The 22,026-nt window shown below is 36.2% G+C and overlaps 1 protein-coding gene across 1 annotated transcript in view; it reads right to left on the reverse strand.

Annotated features, from left to right (window-relative positions):
* Positions 1-19,290, reverse strand: part of XIRP2 (xin actin binding repeat containing 2) — a 32,104-nt gene extending 12,814 nt beyond the window's left edge. The window contains exons 1-3 of the mRNA XM_039700559.1: positions 19,012-19,290; positions 5,229-5,382; positions 1,275-1,411 (exon numbers count right to left, since the gene is read on the reverse strand). Of these exons, the coding sequence (XP_039556493.1) occupies positions 1,275-1,411; positions 5,229-5,382; positions 19,012-19,290 (570 nt within the window). The remainder of the gene's footprint in view (positions 1-1,274; positions 1,412-5,228; positions 5,383-19,011) is intronic.
* Positions 19,291-22,026: the final 2,736 nt, after the last annotated feature.

Genomic DNA, 22,026 nt, shown 5'->3' on the forward strand with positions numbered 1-22,026 from the left:
CTAATTGCTGGAACAGGGAATTGGGACCTTCTCAGACAGGTGAAATGCAAGAATCTGCTCCAAATACACACCAAGCAGTTGGGAAATAAAGTCAACAGGCTTTTGTTTGATGGCTGAAAAACACCTGGACTCTAGTGGCTGTTTTCAGTATGTGGTTTCTGAATTATCCAGCCACCCAGATGGTCTCTTCAGGCAATGCCAACCCCTTTTTTCAAGACTAAAGTGCAAGTAAGGCTAAAGTGCAGGGAAACCCCTTACAACTGTGCTTGCATATGGATGCACATGATGTCTGGTGAGAGCTGAATTGTAGTCCTTCTTTTGCCAGGTATGGTCTCTGATTTAACAAAATTACTCTGGCCTAGTTTACAATGAGAAGATGTTCTTTCCATACGCTGGAAGTTTGGTGTAAACAAAGACATTTGTCATTCTCACATTAGAGCAAGCCCTCATAATGCCTTCCTTTCCTTGTACAAGGGATCTGAGCTGCAACTTCTAGCTGGGATTTTTAGGATATGATAACACTCTTTAACCTTTAGTGTTTCTGCAGAACAGAGGAAGATTTTCATGGCTGAAATCTGAAGACACAGTTTTTAGATATTCTTGACTGATAATTCAATGTGTGGTGAGGAGGTCTATTTTACTAGTTTACAAATTCTTTAACCAAATACATTATGTACTACTTGGTATCAATATTTTAAAATTTGCAGTAAAATACTTAATCCTATTGATAGACATTTAGAGAGAGATGTAAAACAAAATGAAGAAGTATTTTTTGTAGCTACTCTTTTATAGAATGCCGATTTTAAATAATTTTATTACAAAACAATACTTATTTATACACCTTGTCTCATAGAGCTACTATTTTAAAATGCAGCAATTTCAAATTCTTTCGTTTGAACAGCACGAGGTCTAAACTTACTGTGCTTTTGAAAATGATTTTATTATTTAGTAATAATTTTAGTAATGCAGAAGCTGCTGACTCTCACAAGACTATAGCCCTAATAAATGCAGCTCATGCAACAGTGAAAGAAAAACCCAGTCCTTCTAATGAGTTAAAGGGAATTATCCAGATGACCAAAGCTCTACAGCATGAAACATCTCTCGACAGAGACTGATGCATCAATAAGTTTGCTGAGTAGGTTTGTTAACTTAGGTGTCAAATTTTGGTCCCCGTAATGGCCCATCAGTCAGCTTGGGTAAATAAAGAATGCAGGCTATGTCACTGTGCAAAGCAGATGGAGAGGTAGGAAGGTAAGAAACCATTGATATCTTACATGGGCAAAGGACACAGCAGCCTTGTACATAGCCATCCTTTCTTTAAAGGAGACAGTCTCCTGGAAATCCAGCAGTGTGTTGTCAGCCCTGGGAGTGCTCTCTTTAGACAGTCCTCTTACAAGTTTGCGAGACTCCACTGTAAGTGCAAACAGACATGGTATTTTCTAAGAGGAAAATAGATACATTTTTCTAAACCTTGAAATAATAGCAGTAGCAGGAAGAACAAGCATCATCAATTTTTTTAACAATTTCATCTTCTTTTCAATTTAGAGCTTAGAGAGTACAGAAAAATTTAGTTAATGAAACTTTTCAGAGTGGGGGAAATTTCTTGGGTAAAAGCAATGAAAAAAATTTCAACAACAAGCGTAGTATTTTTCTGACACTGTTATATTTGCACTACTTTATACTGTAAAAAGTAATTTTAAGTACTACAAGTAGTCTATTATAATTAGATATATTATGTTCCAATTAGCCTTAGACTTTATAGAATTAATTTGCTTACCAGGGTCTGTTCTGAGTCTATTGCAGATTTCAGTTGTTTACTGATCTTACATTAGGGTATGTTGTCGTTGGTTTAGAATTACTAAAACCTTGTAGAACATTATCTCCATTGCTAACTACATTTTAAACTTGTTTCAAGATGTGAAGAGGTTATAGAGTTATTTGCAATTCAGCTGCAGTGCATGTGAAGACAAAAGCTCAGAGGATGCTTGAAAAAGCCCCTCTGAGTTCCTAGCACTAGGGGGGTTCTGCTGCTGCTTTCTGCACTCATTTGACTGTGTCAAAACAATTCCATATAATCCAAAAAGTGCCTTAAATTTAGTGCAAAGATATTTTTTTTTCTTTTAGACAAAGGGGAAAATCATATTGTGATCATCTCTCTTGTCTGTGATAGGAGAAATGCAACCAAAAAAAAGTGGCTTTTGAACAACTGTCTGTTCTGGCATAGAACATAGTGCCAGGGAAGGGGTAGCCCACCAAACATAAGGTTTCCAAGGCTCACCTGGCCTTTCTGCCTGTTCCCTCTAAAGACAGCATAAGTATTCAAGGTTCACATATTGCAAGTAAATATCACATGTAATTCAAATCTTCAATAAAAATCAGATGCAGACATGCATAGAAGTGTGATATCAGTGTAAATATACTCAGTTTCTTAGTATTTTTACCTGACCCTACTCATAACTTACATAGGGAAAATTTTCTATTATGCTTATCCCATGCAGTAATTTTGTGTATTTCATGTTATCATGAAATATCATGTTATCAAAAGAATTGTGTAGTTCAAGAAATAATAATAGCAGCAGTGAAAGAGTCAGTGAAATTCAGCTGAAAGTAAAAGATTTTCAGGGAAAGAAGAAATGAGAAGAGAGAGAACTGCTATTTAATGCTGTGCATTAAACCAAAGCTAATCAAAACCATGGAAAAATTGAAAGTACACTTTGGCAACACAGAGGGATAGTCCACCACAGCCAAAAATTGTCAGTTTATTTTCAAAGGCAGGTTGAATTATGTAACACACCAGAATGAAACTTATAAGACATTTGCTTTAATTATTAAGAATGTTAAGGAGTTAAAAATCTTTCTTGGTATTTTGGTTCAACAAGGGATTTTTGGGTTGTGCATAGTCACAAGCATGTGAATGGTTTCATTAAGTGCAATGGGAATACTCATGTGCATGAAGTTAGATGTGGTTTAATTCCTTGCTGATATGAGGCCAATGAATTTAATGGACTGTTTTAAAAAACATTTTAATAGATACATATTATTAACCACCTGGGGGGTGAAGGTAATAGAAACTATTCTCTTGTTAGCTTTAAAAGTTTTTAACAGAAAACTTTTTCTCTTAAGAAGCTAGTTAGTTTATAACATAATGTGAAACACTGTAGTGGTATGAGAGATGAAATTATCTAAACCTTTGCTCATTCGTTTTGCTCTAAGCTCTACTAATTCAAGTGAACTTGAAGGTGTAATATAGTCTGATTCTTTTGAGATAAATCTATGTTTTAAAATGAACTAGTGGGTAAGAAAAGCCTTATCAAGTTGAGCTATGCCAACAAAATCTGTTTTCCTGTGTCATAAGGGGCTTGTACGATAGTATCTATTTGAGAGAATTTAATTCTTTTATTAGTTGTGAGTTACATTAATTCTATAAGGTAAATGAAGCTTGACAAATCATTTGTGTGTGAGAGAGCTTGAGAAGGCTGGCTTTTTTGCCTTTTTTTTCTCCAACCATAAGCCTGCACAGCTATCCAGTATGGGCTTCTCGAGGTTTTCATGGCAGGTTGAACAGCAATATGAGCATTGCCTTCATTGTTTTTCAATGGAGACAACAGAAGTTGTTGGTACTTAGTCACAGAGCTTGCAGTAAATTTTGCTCAATACCTCTTCTAGGAAAATAAGATTTTGGTCCAACTGGAACATTTAGGAAAAACTTCCATTGTACTTTAGTGGTTTGAGGGTATTGTTCTTGCTGAAAAATTGAAGCAAGTTGGCATATATTGTTATTGGTTATAAAAAACTCAAATCTGATGGTGATGGGAGAATTAATCTGTGGATCAGCATTATGCTATTTTTTTCAGGACCTGAGTATTTGTTCTAGTGCAGACTTTCAGATCTCAGTGCCTGACTTCAGCTATTAGAAGTTTAAGAGTTTTCACAGTGGTTTCAAACTAAAATGAGTCTATAGGGAATTTACTTCTCATAAGGCTGTCTGAATGCAAAATGGGATATTATGGCTTTCACAGGAACACAGAAAAACATTATCCCCTGGGGGGCTGTCACATTTTTGGAAAAAGCTTAATGTATAAGAAGTATGAATTGTTGACTGTGCATTTTTGCATAAATCATATTCTTTGTTATTCCTGGTGGATCAAAAAATGCTTCTGAAACATGCTGTGCCATATTTAGACTCAAAGGCAAAGAGGATGTGGAATGGAGGATACTGTTTTCTTGCGGAGAAGAAAAAAAAAAGGTCTTTGTGCTAGAAATCTCTAAAAGGAGAAGAGCAAAACACCCCTAAAGAGTCCTTAAATCCAAAGATACCTGAGAAACTTCAGAAGATACAGAGAAGTGGCACAAAAAATACTACCACAGAGAGAACTGTAGCTCTGTCTAGTTAATGTTAGGTAGTTGTGAAGTGATATGGTCATAATAGATAATTATCCTTCCAAGAAGAAATGAGAAGGTATGAAAGGTGTCTTTAGTTTGGTAGGGAAAGAAAGGAAAACAGATAGCCAATGGCTGAAAGTTAAACTTGATAAAAGAGCAGATCTCTAGTTTGAACAATGAGCTTAATAAACTTATCAGCATTAACTGGAAAAGGTCTTATAAATTCAAATTTCCCTTTTCCTTTAAAATTCTAGAGTCTGACATAGATAAATATGTGGTCTAAACATTTTACGATTAAAAAAAAAGAGTGGAATCAATAATTGTTTGATATGATGTAGAAAACTTATTTTATTGGGAGACTGGACAAGGCTTTTAATGCTTTTTATTTGGGTAATCTGTTATTTTATATAAGGTCAAGTCCTAGATGCCCAGAAGTCAATAAGTGGTTTTTAATCAGAAAATTTGATCATGCATATTCTTTCTCTGTGAAAGTAAAGCAAAGCAGAGATATAGCCACTTTCTGATATCTTCAAGCATTGGTCTCCAAAGTGGAATATCTACACCCCAGGGGCTGTGCAACACACTTCTTTGGGGTGCAGGAATCTCATATTTTTTTGTGAATAAAAACTTTTTAAATATTTGTTTTCATCCATCCTACTTTAACTTTTATTTTGATGTATGTTGCCTAAGGTTGTACTATTAGAGTAGTACACATATATGATTTGTAAATAAATATGCAAACACTGGGAGGGCAGACTCATAAATATTTGAATGGTAGAGGTGACCATCAAAAAGGTTTGGAGACCACTGCCTTAAAGGTATCAGGTCAATGTGGTAATGCTGACCTTCAGAGCTGTTGCTGTGGCCATTTTCTGATGACATCTTTTCAAAGATTGCTCTCCCTCTTTTCACGCTAGACTCCTCCTGAGAAGTGGCAGAATGGTTCCCAGGCTGACTCTTCAATGGTGATGAAAGTGAATTTCTCTCATTTTCTGTTTCCTGTTAGAAGATATCAAGAAAAGAATAAGTGTTACAAGTTGTTAATAGGAAAGAAATGTGGCTTTTGGGGCAAATGGAGTGTAGAGACAGCCAATGGATTAAACACCAGTTGCTCTTTTAAACACTTTTCGTGCATAGAAAAGGTGACAGCGGGAATTTTATAAACTTCATTTATCATTGCATAAGAATATGTAAAAACAGCAAATGATGTCTTGGAAATCAGATGTAGATGAGCATTTGTACTTCAGAAATTTGATTTTCAATTCTGCTGTGACTTATCAACTGAATTTAGGTTATCACAGTAGTGGGCCAATGTTCCATACAGATGGTTTATACAATATCATTAGCATCTCATAGTCATTCTGTGGCTCAGCCCTTTGAAGCAAAATGAGTAAATTATTGCCAACTAAGGCTTCAATGTGTTGCAGTTTGTGTTTGGGGTGCTTCTCATTCCTTCCATGCAATGTGCTACTCTGTATAGAGTTGGACACAATGACTGTAAAACCTCATCTACAGCTCTTATGTTAAGTAAATAACTGAAACTGCTGCAGTAGCAAAAATAGTAGTTTGGTGGTAGTGGGTTTTTTTGGCTTTTTTTTTTTTCTCTCCAAGGAAGTAACTTGAAAGGTTCACTGCATGTCCATTTCTGTCATCCTGAAAAAGAAGTACGGTATCAAAATAAAAAGTGACTAGATGGTTGGTCTGGTGACAGCATAAATCTCTCCAGAATGATTTTGCAGCACTTATCTGCTAGAGCCCTTAATTACTTAAATTATATAGGTGTGGTGTGGTGGTGGTTTTTTTTGGCTTTTTTTTTTTTCTCTCCAAGGAAGTAACTTGAAAGGTTCACTGCATGTCCATTTCTGTCATCCTGAAAAAGAAGTACGGTATCAAAATAAAAGGTGACTAGATGGTTGGTCTGGTGACAGCATAAATCTCTCCAGAATGATTTTGCAGCACTTATCTGCTAGAGCCCTTAATTACTTAAATTATATATGTTTTCAAAATGTACAGGCTTCATTAGACTACTTCCTTTCTATTGTTTGCAGGCAACTTTATTATTGTATACAAATTTCATGCCATTCTTGTATGTGATCTCACTGAAGTAACTTCTAACTAATTTTAGACTTAGATATTATGCATGACTTGTGTAAGAAGCAAAATAATTTGGCTGCTGAGTTGATTATCCTAGGCTGGAGAGTATTTTCCTGTAACTACTGGGAAAAAAAAAAGGCATAACAAATTAGTGAATTCTCAAATAGAAATCTTAGGAAATAATTAAAAATAAATTATAAAAGCCATTTTTACAGTGAAATGTAAGCAATTTATATGTGTTCACCTTGGATTTTATGAAACTAAAAGTGAACAAGCATTGGAAATGTACTTTTAAAATGTGTGCATCACTGGCAATCAAAGACAATTGTGCTTCATCCGTCTTTAATAAATTTATGCTTTTCTCAGACCTGCTGCTAGTTTTTACCTTAAATATGGGTTGTATTTCACATCCTGACCAGTAGTTATTCATTGCAAGAGTGTTCCTTCAGCACATGTAGAATAGGTTATGTCTTGTGGAAATTAGCATTTTTTGACAGTCTGTCTACTTCTGTGACTTAGACTTGACAGCAACAGGAAGTTTTTGCATGATGTGTCAACATTAAATACAATTATTAGACCATAGAGGCTAAAGGTGTTTTATTACCAGGAGTATTGTAAACCCCTCTTTTTTTTTTGGAAAAAATACCTAAGGTACCACCAATCACCCATTATATTTGTTGCATCAGTCTGTCCCCTCTTCCCCCTCTGTTCCTCCTAACAACCACAGCTGCTCCTGAATGGAACTTGAAAAGTGCTCTTGGATGTGGTGGGTAGTTTTAGCAGACAGGCCAGGAAGTACAAACAATACACTGGAAAACCTAATTTAATTTACCTAAACATGGCCCAGGGGATCTTAGCCAGCACTGTAGAGTTTGTTGCCTTTTATTTATCAGTTTTACAGATTTAATAATATAAACAAAATATAATTGGTTTAAAACTAATTCTAGTTATTCTCTTATTGCTTTTACAGTTAGAAGTATATTTCCCTTGACTATTATGGAAAGTATTTTTGGAAGCTAATAGCAAGATAAAGATTTCTGGAGCGAAGGAAGTAGCTGTTGTTCTACTCCATGACACTTCCATGCAGTTTCCTCACTAGTCTGTCCATTCTCTCAGGTTGCACACCCAGTCAGCAGTGACACAGTGGCACAAGCTCTGTGACCAGGCTGGGCTTGGCCACAATGAGGGTGTGCTGAGAGGAGTGACGTGCATGTGTGCCTGGGGTAGCAGGAGATAGCACGTGGCTGAAAGGAATAGGATATTTTCTGTGGGAAGGGTATGGCTTAAAAATGCTATTAATTTTGTACCCTTTTTCAAAATTGGTTATAAGCTACAGTTACAGCCTAGTATTAATTATGGTATTTTGGTTTAAAACCACTCAAGGCCTCACCATTATTGTCTTATGGACAATCCATGACACAGAAATGGTTCTGCAGAGGAGAAATAAAGGATGGGGAGGGAGAGAAGAAATTAAAAGAAAATGCAGCTGTGCATGTTGTTAGATCACATTTGGCTCCTCCAGGTACTGAGGTAAATGACAGCAGCCTCAGCATCATCTTGCCCCAGCACTGTGTGTGCTTTCCCAAGTGAGCACCAGAGAATCACTTTTATGATGTTCTAGCTTCTACAGTATTAGAACAAAATAGAAAACTCAAAATATACTGTGTTTTCAATTACCATTGGCATCGTTGAGAACCAACTCATCTAGATTGGGGTTTTGTGTTTTGTTTTAGTTTTGTTTGTTTCATAATTTCTATTCCTTTTTTTTCTGTAGATGTCAGTAATAGCTAAAAACTTCAGAATTTATTGTTTCTTACTATTATTCCTGCAAACCAGGGGCCAATATAAATTTGATTTGCATTTCTCTTAACTCTGAATTCTATTAACTTGTAGCATGTTTCTATGATGTTTTTTCAAATTTACATCTCTGTGGTAGAAATTCCATTACCGATAAAATTTAACTTCGTATTTTACACATGAATTTTAATAGGAATTTAGAAAAAAAAAAGCATATTTTTGGACCATTTTTAATATGAATTATAGGAATATTGGCCCTACTGAAGAGGTTTTAGTGTAAATTCTCTTATGGAGACACTAAGATGTGGGCTGCTGTGGCAGAATGTGCTTTCAGTCTCAAGCTGCTCTAACCCCATTTTGCAAAGAGCATCCCTGTCTTAGTGGGAGCTTTGGGACAATGATTTTCTTGCATGATGGCACCAGCTGCAATGGTACAGCTCAGATTTATTTTCAAAATTTCGCAGTATTTCCTACTGTGAAAAAGTTTTTGAAGAGTCTTGTGATTACCATAAACTCAATTTAATCAGGATAAATTTAATTTACATTCTTTTCTATTGGGGTATCTATACAGATAACCTAATGACAGTGGATGTCAAAGACGTCTTCTTAATAAGGCTAGAATTAACATTTGAAAAGGCACTGAGGTAGTGCCAAGAGGTACTTAATTAGAGGCTAATACATGCAACTCTTGCAAAACTTGCCAAATGAAAAGTAAAAGATTTTTTTTTTCTTTCTGATTAATGCAGCATACAGGTCAGATCAAGCTTTTGTAACTACACGTGTGGTATTGCTGGGATCAGCTATTTAACTGGGATATAAGCTGCTCTGTTGAGCAGCCTGTTAAAAGCATTATACAATTTCATTTTTGTTGGATATAATTTGTTGAAGTCTGTCCATACTCGAGTACCTTCCTGTCATGTAATTATTTCAGTTTTATGTACTACATCTGGTATTATATTCTATTTTTGCATGTACTTCTCAGAAAAAGGTGACACAAGAAGCTGTTTTTATGTTCTGATCTCATACTCTAGACATGATAGAATAAAGCACTGGAGTTCCAAATTTCAAGGAATATGCAATCATTACAGTTAGAAATGCCAACAGTAAAGATTCCAATTTCACTGGCCTACTGAGTGGCTATGCTTCATTTAGACAGTGAATTTTCCACTTGCTATCCAGTCCTGCACTAATCTAAAAGTCAGTAAGCCAGAACACATGAAGTTTTAAATAGAGGAAAACTATTTACCAAATTACTACTACCTTTTCTGCATACATAGAACTACCTTGGATTGCAAAAAGTATTTGCATTCAACATATAAAGTAGATTTTCAGATCTACTGTTAATGTTCAAAGTATTGAATATTTTTAAAGGACATAGTTAAATGTATTCAAAATATGCACTCTTCCTCATCCTGCGTGTGCTAAATTTATTCCTTACATTTGCTACCTAAAGGAAAGCTGTCTACCACCTAACTTCCTTTTTTATGTGGTGTCTACTAAAAGGATGCATGTGTGAGAATGGACAAAGAGGAGTAGAAGGAATAGGCCCAAAGAGAAAAGATGGAAGCGTAAGTTGAAAGGAAAATAATAAATCTGTAATTGTATGAGAAGGTAGGAAATTAGTGGAGCAGTAGGATTGTTTACAAATCAAATCTGTTGCTTTAAAGTTATATAAAATCTTGATCTGTTAATGCATTTTACCTGGGTTTTAATTTTAAGGTAGGATTCTATTCAAATAATTGTTTTAATGGCAATTCAGGTTGCACTTTGTGAAACTGACTCCTAACATTTACTAACATTTACACGGCCTACAAAAAGTTGGCATCTCAAATTCTAATTCAAAACAAGAGACTGCTTTGCTGGATAGTACACAGAAATTATTTGAGGCTAATTCTTGTACTGATAGTTGATAATATCTGTAAGTCCTTCAATCATAGTGGAATTTAAAAAAAACCCCAAAAACCAGTACAATCTTGTCCTGTCTGGAAAAAACCTTTGGAAATACCAGCATGAGAAAAGCCTCTTTCTGATATATTTCTCATCTGTAATTAACATTGTGGTGAGAATCCATTCTGGTGCAATGGGAGTGCATGGAATCATGTTTACCATCTGCTGGAATGCTGATGGCATTATTAAGATTGATGACAGATCCCCTCAAGTGGCTATTAGAGAGGAGTGCTGATAACACCTGCTACATAAACTCTCTGAAGCCAGTAAGGGAACTGTTGAGACAAAGCCATGGTTCTTGGTTGATGCTCTGCATGCTCCATTTCCCTAAGACAGAATTTCTCTGGAGGCTTTGAAAATAGTCCCTGTAGCTGCCTGGAACCTGCTCATTCATCTTATCTCCAGACCAGATCCAGAGATGCGGAACCTTTTCAGCTGGAGATGGTTTTAAAATAAGACTGTTTCATGTACACAGCACAGCTATTTCATACCCTTCCTCCAAATGAAAACAAAGGCCCAGAAAAAAGCTTGTGTCAACTTGAGGAAACAGATCTATTTGCAGAATTGCCATCTGTGCTGGTTTTGGCTAGGATATAGTTAATTTTTTTTTCACAGTAGCTGGTATGTTTTGAATTTTTACTGTAAATTGTGTTGGGTAATGTGATGTTTCAGTTTTTGCTGGGGTCACACACAGTTATATGCAGCCAATTGTATTATATTGATTTGACATGTTACAGTATTTCTCACAGCATGATAATGAAGATTGGTGCTAAATCAGCAGCTAGACAATGGATTAAATAGACAACTGGAGGACATACAGTAGGTACAGAAACTTCCCTGCCTAAACCAATCCTGTGCAGTGGTCTATATCTACTGGTATTTTTGGCAGTCAAAATAACTGTGTGTTTTATAAGCACATAAAGAAACTGAGGCCCCAGTCAAGTAATTTGGCAATAGTCAAACAAGTTTGAATGAGCCCTTTTTAAGTATTATGATACTATAGTGATTGAGTAACATTTTTAAAAGCAGGGCAGGTAAAGTATCATTAAAAAACTAAATCAGGATAAAATTAATGAAGACCAAAAACTAAAAACACAACCAACTCGGTAGAAGTAAAACTTACTGCAGCATTTGAAAGCATATTTAGATAAAATCACGTAAAAATCAAAGTGAACTTAAACGATGTGTGTACAAGAAGTCTGTATAACTAACTAGCAGTACATTACCAGAAAAAGATGCAGAATAGAAGTTCTGAATCTGAGACAGCAGTGTTTAATATGAAATATATTAGAACAGAAACAAAAGACTATGGAGTCTTTTGCTTTCTGACCAGCATTAACAGACTAGAATTTCCAGGCTTGGTTCAAGTAATGGAAACTGTTTACTAAACCAGTGTGATTAGTAACCAAGAATAAGATGATGGTTTTTCCAGAATCCTAACCTGAGGCAGCATAAAAGGCTCTCCACATAGGAGGCACAAGCTGAGGTTTGAAATGCAGCAAAAATTAAACATAATAGTTTTCTTTCTCTATCTCCTCCTGCCTTTCTAAATGTACAGATATACACCAAACATTTGAATCAAGTATTATAACTGGCACATTCTGTTCATGTAATTCCAAAGTAATTGGAAAAACGTCTACCACAATATTAAATAAAATCCACACCAACACTTTTTTATAGAATTCTGTTCTTTTTTAGTGAAACAAAATTTTAAGTGTCCACAATAAACTTACTATTTTCTTTGGATTGCAGTTTTAAAAGGAACACTGCTGTATACTAAATTAATGTGTCAACTTGATCTTTTTTTTTATTGCATTTCTCTTAAAGAGCATATTTAGGGATGTAATTTCTTATCTCTGTGTTTTCACCTGTGCAGTGGAAATTTAGTAATCTTTGAATCTTTATTTTATCAGTGCTACTGTTTGAATATATGCAAGTAGAAACAAACATTATTTTTTGGGCGTTTCATGAGAGCATATGGGGGTTCCAGCTTTTTGTTTCTTATAAATTCACAGACAATATTTGCTTTTCTTTGCACATTCTTGCTGAAATTTACTTAGATAGAGGCCTACCATTTAGATCTCTCAACATTCTTAAAATGTGTCGGAGTGTGTCTCTGCCTTTCAGCAAAACAAAACAATGACTGTGAAAGTGGTGTTTTGTAACATAATTGTTCTGTGTCTAGTACTGCTGCAGACTCTTTCTGTTGTCATTTTCCACTGTCATTTGCTATTTCATGATTTTTGTAATTATTTTAAATAGCTGCAAATTATTAGAAGTACGTTGTGGTGTAAAACACAAACTAAAAATACAAAGCAGAAACAAAAGCAGAGTGGGGAGGCAAATGGGCAGTACTTACAAAATGGCCAGGACTTCTAGTTCTTGGTAGGCACTCTGTTTTAGCTGCACATACTCTCTTTCCTCAGTCCTCCCCTTTGTTTCCTTCCAAAATGTTGCCTGGGTGCACAGATTTGACATTTTCCTATTAAGCTGGTTCCCAGATTCCACTGATACCACTTTTTGAAGTGGACAGAAGTGTTTGCCTTTAGTTGTTCAAGCAACTGAGGCAGATCTCTGTTGTAGTCCAGAGCCAAAAGTGAAATGCACAGGCTTAAATCTAGCTGTCTTTCCCATAGTACAAGGTCCAGGGGGTTGACACGTGATCAAGGCTGAAATTCATTTATTACTATTAAACATATGATAATTTAAAAAAATGTGCGTTCTCTGTTGTTCCTTCCAAAATTACAGAAAGTAATGTATGTTCCAGTGCCCAGCATTTGTCATTCATTCAGGAATTATACAGGGCACCTTCAACGTAATTTGCTCTGTATGTCACCAGAGAATTGCATGCTGGGAATGTATGTGGTCGAAGCACTCATGAACTTAAAATTCCTTGTAAAGAAATGCATTTATTTCTATTAAACATATGATAATTTAAAAAAATGTGGTGCATTCTCTGTTGTTCCTTCCAAAATTACAGAAAGTAATATATGTTCCAGTGCCCAGCATTTGTCATTCATTCAGGAATTATACAGGGCACCTTCAACGTAATTTGCTCTGTATGTCACCAGAGAATTGCATGCTAGGAATGTAGGTGGTCGAAGCACTCATGAACTTAAAATTCCTTGTAAACTTTTTCTCAGTGAGCTAAATTAAGTTTTAACCCATGCCTTTTTAAATTGCTATTTTTAATAGAATAGTTGTATAGGTTTTAGATAGCAACTATCTTTAGCAAAGGCTTTTTTTTGTCTAATATTCATTGCATGTTTTTAAATTAGTTTTTTCCCCCACAATATTACTATCTATAAAGAATAGCAAAATTATGGGTTATCAGAATTCACTTTTTTAGGAAAGAGCATTTTATTTGGTCAGATAGTGGACTGATGTTTGAAAATGAGCAATAAGGAAAAATGAAACATACTCAACAATGGATGATTAACAATGAGCATATAAAAAGGTTATTATGTAAGAGATGTAGCTGCAGGGAATTCAAGATGAGCTATAAATGATGGAATTTCTGAGTCAATGGGTATAATTAGGGAGAGTCTCAAACTTAGTATTACTCTGGACCATTTTCACATTCACAGTCCAGTAGCAATATTTAATATCTGTGACAGAATTTCATATAAACAGCTTTAAAGAAATGCAGTGCATAGCTTTAACACCCCTGGGTATACCGAGTTCACAGACTGCCTAATCTGCAGTATCATCTATTATGCCAGACTTGTTAATCAGGTGTTACAGTTGAAACAAACATGCCATCCCATCATGACAGGAAAAAGAAACAATGTTCAAGTATGGCAGTGGTATTTTCTTTTAAATTTTCATTTCCCATTTGCAAAATGCCTCATAATTACTAAGCTCCAGGATGACATGCCATGTTACTTTAAATCTAGGCATTGAACATCTGGGAAGCAGCATGTTTTTGAAAGAGAAAACAGAGCAAGCAGAATTGCTGCCAAGAGGGAAAAGACAGAGCTAAAGGAGCAGAAACAGAAGCACACAGGTGAGATCTTTTTAGTGAAAAGGATTCCTGAAGGATCTCTTCTGTTAAGATAGCTGATGTAGTAAAATGTATTTAACAGGTGATTTGTACCTTCTACTCTATAATGGCCAACATTGATATCTACCCATAAACTGGTGCTTCCTGTGCCTTGGACATGTAAAGATGGGAAGTCCTCTATGCTGTCCTTTGAAAATACAGCAGCTGTTCTGCTTTCATGAAGATTCACAGCAGTAACATGCAGCTCCTGAGTATGGTTTGTTTGGACCCATTCACTTCAACTTCACAACTTAAGAAACACGGTGAGTCCATTTCTCTTTGTACTAGATACTCTCAGAGAATAACAGAATTGTTAAGAGTTTCTTCTCACAAATGCTGTTTAGGGTGGAGGAAAGATAACACAATAGACATACTGGAGATTTTATTTTATATGTATAATATCCTGTTGAAATATTAATTATGAGTGTGGTGCAGATGCTGATTTGATTAACTTGATCATGTTCATTTGACACATTACATGTTGTACTCTGCAAGCTGTTGTACTCTTTCACTCTTGTTTAATTTATGGATATGCTCTCTCCTGCATACCAGCATCTGTATGCCTGATTTCTCAGGCTTTAGGTCACGAGCTTATTTCCTTCCTAATCAACTCAGTGTTATGTTTTCCTACAAGTGCTGTTTCCAAAGGCATCCTAGTAATGACATATTTACTTCTCATCTTTCCACATCACTTTCATGCTTCAAGAATTGATTGAGCTACCACAGGCTGGTAAAATGTTCCAAATAGAGCAGACAGAATGAAAGTGAAAATATTTTGAGATTTGTTCTGACACACAGGATAAATACTCAAGAAGTTATTTAGGATAAGAAGTATTGTCTATAAAATATTACAAACTAAATTTAAGCTGAATGTGGAGATGAAGTGAAGGAACATGTTATAAAAAACACATACCTTTCCAAACATCATTTTCTGGCCACTGACTGTGGGAAGGAGCTGTGCCTTTCCAAGTGCTCTGTGATCAGTTTCCCACAAAGGTTATCAAGCTCTGATGGTGCTGGTTAATAGGTTGGAAACCGTACAACAAAAATAGACTTGGCTAAAGTGAGGTATTTACTGACTTATGTGTCAGAAAGGGAAGAAATAATTTTTTTTGATGACCTAGAAAACTCAGTCCTTCACCCTCAAGATCAAACTGCACAAAACACAATGCACATGATGATTTATTTCTAAGTTAAATGGTGCTAGCTTTACTGATCCCTGAAGATTTAAGAATGTTAATGATTATTTCTACAATACCCAGTTTTTGGATGCTTTCATGACTTTGTGTGTCTGTGCCTTTCTTAAGAAATCCCAAGTATCATATTCCTCAGTTCCCCATCCTCTTAGTGTGCTTATTTAATAACACACAGTCACATAAGAGATACCATCTGCACATGAAGGCAGAGCTCCTTTGCTTTTCACTGTCTTCTGGAGACTTGAGCCAAGGAATAGTCAGTCTGCTATAATCCTGAATTTAGCAGAAGGTAATTCCTAAATCAGGCCCTAATGAAATATGAAAAATATCAAATCTCCTCTCTGTTTGGAATGAAAATACCATTTTTTGAAAATGCAGTTAGCTAGTTGCAAATTTTAGTTTCTTCTTACAACCACCACAGCTTACAGTGCACTGAAAAAGTAAAAAAAATAAATTAAATCACACATCTCTAAATCCTTCTAAAAAACAGGGGGAGGAGAGCAAAAGGAAACGTGATTGCATTTATTTACATACATCTTGTTCTTTCATATGCTTCATGTAGAAAAAAAACCATAGATACTTCTATTCTACAAATAGATTTATATTACAGTTTTAGCATATGGAAAGAAAAACCCCAACCTGATGCTTTTCTTTTTAATATATTGTTACTTCCTAAGAAACATTATTTTTGATAGAAAAGAGGAAAGTACTTTTTGTTTTAACAGAATGGAATTATTTAACAGTTTATGTCTAAAAAATGAAAATATATGGTTAGGCCTAAAACAATACACCTAAATTAAAAGGCTCCAAAACTAGACTTGATTATTAACTTATTAATACTCCTAAGAAAGAAAGGCATCCAAGTTCCACTTGAATGACCTCAGGTGAATTCAAATAATTTGACTTCACCAAGTGATTTAGCTTCAAAATTACTGAACTTGTATTTACTATTTCCTCATTTTGTGCTATTTATTGCAATATGAAGTATTAACTTCATCCAGATAAGTAGGATTGGGCAAAGTCTTAATGCATTTGCAGCTGTCTATAATTATGTCTTCTGAAGCAGCAGAGTGTTCTTTATATGATTGATCTAGTTCTTTAAAAGTGGCTTTATGGTTTAGCATGATTTAATTGACCTGATTTTCTGTATTTATTTTGCACATATACAAATAATAGCACTGCAGCAAAAATGTAACCTGAGAGATTTTAGAGTATTTAATCAGCAGTATTTTGCCTCAGAATAAAATCTGTTTTTCCTATGGAATAATGTAATAAAATGGGCCCAGTGTTGAAAGTCTGGTTAATCAAGAGATAGTCCAAGCAACATTTGGCAGTCTTTTCCTGAGTATAAAGTTACAAAAGATATTCATTTGTGCATAAGGTAACTGATGCAGTTCACTGGCATTTTGTTTAGGTGTTTTGTCTAAATTTTTCAGATTTCACTGTGGTTTCTATGGCTTCAACTTAGTTTACATATTGCTGTTTCTAATTTTGTCCTAACCTTCTTTATGGCTTCTTGGTGAAACCACTACAAAAATCCAAGGAAAATGCATCATCCCCTCCTTCATTCTTCCCTCCTCCTGCCCATGGAAATATACTATGTCTGAAAGAGATTGAATCTTAAGCAATCAGAGCACTGAAACCTTTCCATGGCCTTTTATTATATTGTGGTATCAGTATCTTCTTGTGTCAGTCACTACTTGATGATAGAAGTGTAGTCAAGATGGGCCTTCTGAAGGCATCCTAATACAAATCCTGTTGTTTTTCATGGGGAGTTTTTTATCTGGTGGTATAATATTTAACTACTAAAATACTCAGCAATCATTAATATTAATAAACACTGCTGTTAACTCTAAACTCTGAAGTCTTCAGCATTAGCTTGATGCACATCAAATGCTTAATAGGTACCTTTAAATATCTTCAGTATTATTTAAGGAAGAGTCTTCAATTCTGTCAAGAGAACAATGCTCTTTAGTTCCAAAATATTATTCTTTCTCACTCAATAAGGAACTCTTTGTTCCAATAAGATTAATAATAGAACCAATTCGCTCCTACGAGATTGATCATGTTTGCAATACTGAATCATTTGCTGCCTAGAAAGAAAAGGGTTTTTTACTACCTTAAAAAATTTCTAAGATCAACCAAAAAGGTCTCCACCTTAAAAGCATTTGAACATGCCACTTAGAAGCAGTCTATGGCTATTTTATATGGTCTTTAAAGTGCTCAATAACCCCATAAAGTTTTAACCTTTATTTTATTGGTTCCTGTTACTTTGTGTGTTATATGTTTAAAGCCGATGAAAAGATTTTTTTTCATGAATCACATGATATTTTATTTTACTGTTCACATAAAAAAAGCTTTATAATACCTTTTAGTACCTCAATTTTGTGTATGAATTATATAATTGTCAGCAGATATTATTCTGAACTGCAGTTTCTGGACCAGAAAGCCATGTTTAAATCACCCTGGGCATTAAAATGAAATGGGTAAATGACTTGACTGCATGGACTGGCAGGGTCATCCTGCAGCAGAACATTATGAAATCAAGTATTAATATGTCTTTAATTGTGAGGCGGGGCATATAAGTTATTTAAAGGGGATTTTTAATTTAATTTTTGTTTTTAAACTGCTAAGTGAACAAAAAGTGAGGAATTAAAATACTCTATCAGCAATCAAACCTTGCAAGGGCATTTCAGGTTTCATGTAGAAGAGGTAAAACTTGGTGAAAGCCTTTCTATCTACAATAATGAATGAAGTCACTCTATCCTAAATAAGATTACTAACCTTTTCAGTATCTTTTACTTCTATGAAGCATTTTTTAAGTTCCAAAAAAAAGTCTAGCTTCACCACAGTTCAAAGAAAGCAGAGACATTTCTCAGACAAAAATGTGATGCCAAATAAAAGTTGCAGTTTGGCCAGGCCTGTCATGTTAATGCCAATAAAAGCCAATGTGTAAAATGACAGCAAGTTTCTCATTGAAAGGGAATCAGTACTGCTCTACAAATAAGCAAATGCTGCAGAAAGTTTTGGAGTGTTTGTAAATTGTCCCATTTGGGAATTCTTCTCAGCATTAATACGAGACACTGAGATTCAGTCAGTTGGTCAGAGTATGGTGCTGATAATGCCAAGGGTGTGTTGGCTGATCCCTGCTCAGGCCATTAACTTAGGAGTTGGTGATCCATGTGGGTCCCTTCCAACTCAGACTATTCTGTAATTCTGTTAAATATCTTGGTTATTTCCTCTTCTAAAAAGCACAAGCCAAACACAACCGCACATTAATTTACCTGATAGCTTGGCAATTAGCACCAGTCACAAACCATTAAAATGAAACAGACCAATAAAATTAAGCAGCAAGGAAAGCTGTAGATAATAATAGATAACGACAACCACTATTACAAACCAATGCAAAGAGTTCACAGGACATCTGTGGGAGCTGTGGCCAGTGCTTCCCATTCCCAGCAGGGCACAGCAGAGGGGTGGTGTGAGGCTGGGGATGCCACTCTGGGCCCCTCCATTCCTTCCCTCGAGGTGCCACCCCGCCCAGGCACTCACCTTCCTGCCACCCAGTGCCTCAAAGTGGCTCCGCAGCTCCTCCACAGTGACAGGGACGTGCTCCAGCTGAGATCCACCTGGAGTCTCCTCCTTGAGCACATCTGCTCTCCTGCTGCCTGATGGCATCTTCTCCAGGGCCATCCTGTCTGGCACCAGGGACGGTGGCAGTGGCGAGTGCTGGAACATCAGGCCTGGTCTTGTAGCATGGGCAGACTCCCATCTCTGCTTGAGGAGCTCCACGGAGCCCTTCTGCAGGGGCAAGTCTGCCAGTTCCAGCATGTTCTGCCAATGAAATATGTACCTGGGGTCAGAGGCCAGCGCATGGTGCCAGCACAGGCCACCACAGACTGGCTCAGGAACCCCTGTGGGTCGCAGGACAGGTTGGGACGTGGACTGGTGGCTGGGACAGAAACCACTTCCCAATGGAAGATGTGAGATCCAGTAAGATCAGATCGAGTAGGAGTCAGTGAAAGGGTTCAGTGTGTTCATGCAAGAGGAATATGTGAATTATAGAGTGAATTAAAGGTGCTGTTCAGACATTTTATTCTTAAGCTTGACAGCAGAATTGCTGTCTATCATGAGTGGAAAAGGAGCAAGCGTGCAATTAGTGAGAATTCCAAACAAAGTGGGGTTAATGAATGAGTGCCTGGTAATCAGTGTGTGCTGCATGAAAGCTGTTGTGACAGGTGACTGCTGATTTCTTTAAGACCTGATACAGCTGTCTGTGTTGTGGGTTGAGTCATAGCATTTTAAATCAGCTGGGAGAGAAGGGCTACTGCATTAGCTGAGAGCTTGCTTGGGTAGCCTGGAAACACAACCCAGGGTAGTTCTCCTAATTGCACTGTAACTCTTGTCAGGTAAATTGCTAAGTGTTGATATCCAGCCTTTCTGATCAGTTGACTGTGCTCACAAAGAGTTATTCTGTCTTTCTTACAGTACACTTGGGAAGGAAAATTGCCATTCTGTTATTTTGCACCAGTTGATGAATTCTGCTCCCTTTTCCTGAAATCAGCTCCCAACAGGTTTGATTTTGTTTTCTGCCCTATAACAAATACTAAAATGTAAGTTTTCATGTCTCATTCTAAAGGAGATTTAAGTAAAAAGAATGTGAATTTAAAATAATAACAAGAAAGAAATGTTAGCAAGAACTGCATCCCAACTAGTAACTAAAATCTCAATTCATGAGTCCTTTTGTTTTGGAAAGGAATTCTTGTGTGAGTGTAGCTGTCCTTTAATATGCTTATGTTTGATAGAGTTTAATTTAATCTGCATTGTTGGGAGCTGGCCTTTGGGGGTTTTAAGTAATTTTTTAACCAGAATTAATGTGGTCTGTAATATTTTACTTAGGAGTTAAAAATACATGAGGAGTGCTGGGTATTTGATATATTCCAAGAATAATTTTAAAATGAGACTTCAAGGTCCATTTTTCTTGAATAATATGGGAAGTAGTTTCTTCACTCACAGTTTTCATCTTCTGTGTAATCAGAAGTTGGCTCAAGACTTGTTTCTCCTTTAGTTTTTTGTCTGAACTACATTGTGATTATGGTTAACATCCTGCTAGGTTTCCTTGACTGACACCAGCTGTCTCCCAAACCCTTCCTGCAAACAAAAGAGTGATCCTTCCTTCCCCTCCCATGTGCACTTCTTCCATCGAAGATCCTAAGTGGGTCTGGCTTCTGGCTCAAAATGAAGAACAGCTGTAAAATTCCCCAGTTGCAGGAATGTTCATCCTAACTCCCAGCTGTAGGTTAGAAATGCTCCTGATTTATGCTGCATCTAAGGATTCATTTTAGGCTGTGGAGAAGGGTTTTCCTAATTTGTTTGAGAGTGCTTATGCAATACCCACATTCTCCTATATTTTGCTTCGTTGCTGGTGGTCCTTTTATTGGTTTCAGTAATTTTCAGGGTATGTGTTATGCCATTTTTCAAATATAGCCTGGAGTGCATCTGCTTTTCCCTCACAGCTCTCAAATACTGTTAACAATTGTGGTAGCTTCTTTTACTCTTGTCTAGTGTGGTGCCCATGGCTGATAGACAGTGGATAAAATTAATATCTGCCTTGTTCATGTGCAAGCATTGGATGAAGGGAAATTGTGTAGAAATTCAGTAATTTATAAAATTGGATTCTCACCCCAAAAGAGATTTCATTGTAATATCTGCATTTGTGTCTGGAATAAATTTGAATGTAGGCCCGAACTTGACTTTCATCCACTTTCTAGAAATGGATTTTCATGAAAGTGTACCTCTGAAACTTAAGGAAGGAAGGAAGGGAGAACCAAAACAAAAAACCCAAACCAGGCTTGGGTCTGTTCTAGAGGTCATTTAAGGTTTTCACAATTTTTATTACTGGTGTCTCTGATCTTCTAATTTCTTTCCCTACTTGTTCATAGTAGTTTCAACCACTGTAGAATACTAACAGTAATTTATGTCAAGTAAAATATTTGAGGAATATTTGATATCAAGGACCGTCATTTACTTTCATTGTTACCTGAGATTTTTAGTGTCTTTCTGCAATGTAGTGCCTTTCTGAAAATGTAGGAAGAACATACTGGAAATGAGAAAAGCACAGATTTTGACTTTGACTTAAGTATTTATTATAATTTTGTACTGGTTCTGCTGGTCATAGTTTTTAACTTCTACTGTCCATCTATAAAATTCTGTTATTTAAGTGACAGGGAGAGCAGATACTGCTGCTTTTATCAAGTATCAGAGCCTTTTTCTTTTGTGTCTGCTATTTTTGGCTCTAGGCTGTCTATATTTGTCCTCTGGCCTATTTATTTCTTCCCCAAACATATCTTGAGTTACTATCTCATAGTGACAATAGACTTACTACATTATCTAATTAGCTGAAAAGGAGGAGATTTGGATCTGTGGGTCTGTGACTTTCCTTTTCCCAGGAGGTGCATGATAGGAGCCCACCCGTGAATGGGACTGGTGGCAAGGCAGAACTTGCAGTCTGTTACAGTCATATTTTCAGTCCTACCACACCTGCTCACAACAGGTAAGTAAGAGACC

Source organism: Passer montanus, unplaced genomic scaffold (assembly GCF_014805655.1).
Source record: "Passer montanus isolate IOZ18808 unplaced genomic scaffold, ASM1480565v1 scaffold1, whole genome shotgun sequence".
In the NCBI taxonomy this organism is placed as follows: Eukaryota; Metazoa; Chordata; class Aves; order Passeriformes; family Passeridae; genus Passer; species Passer montanus.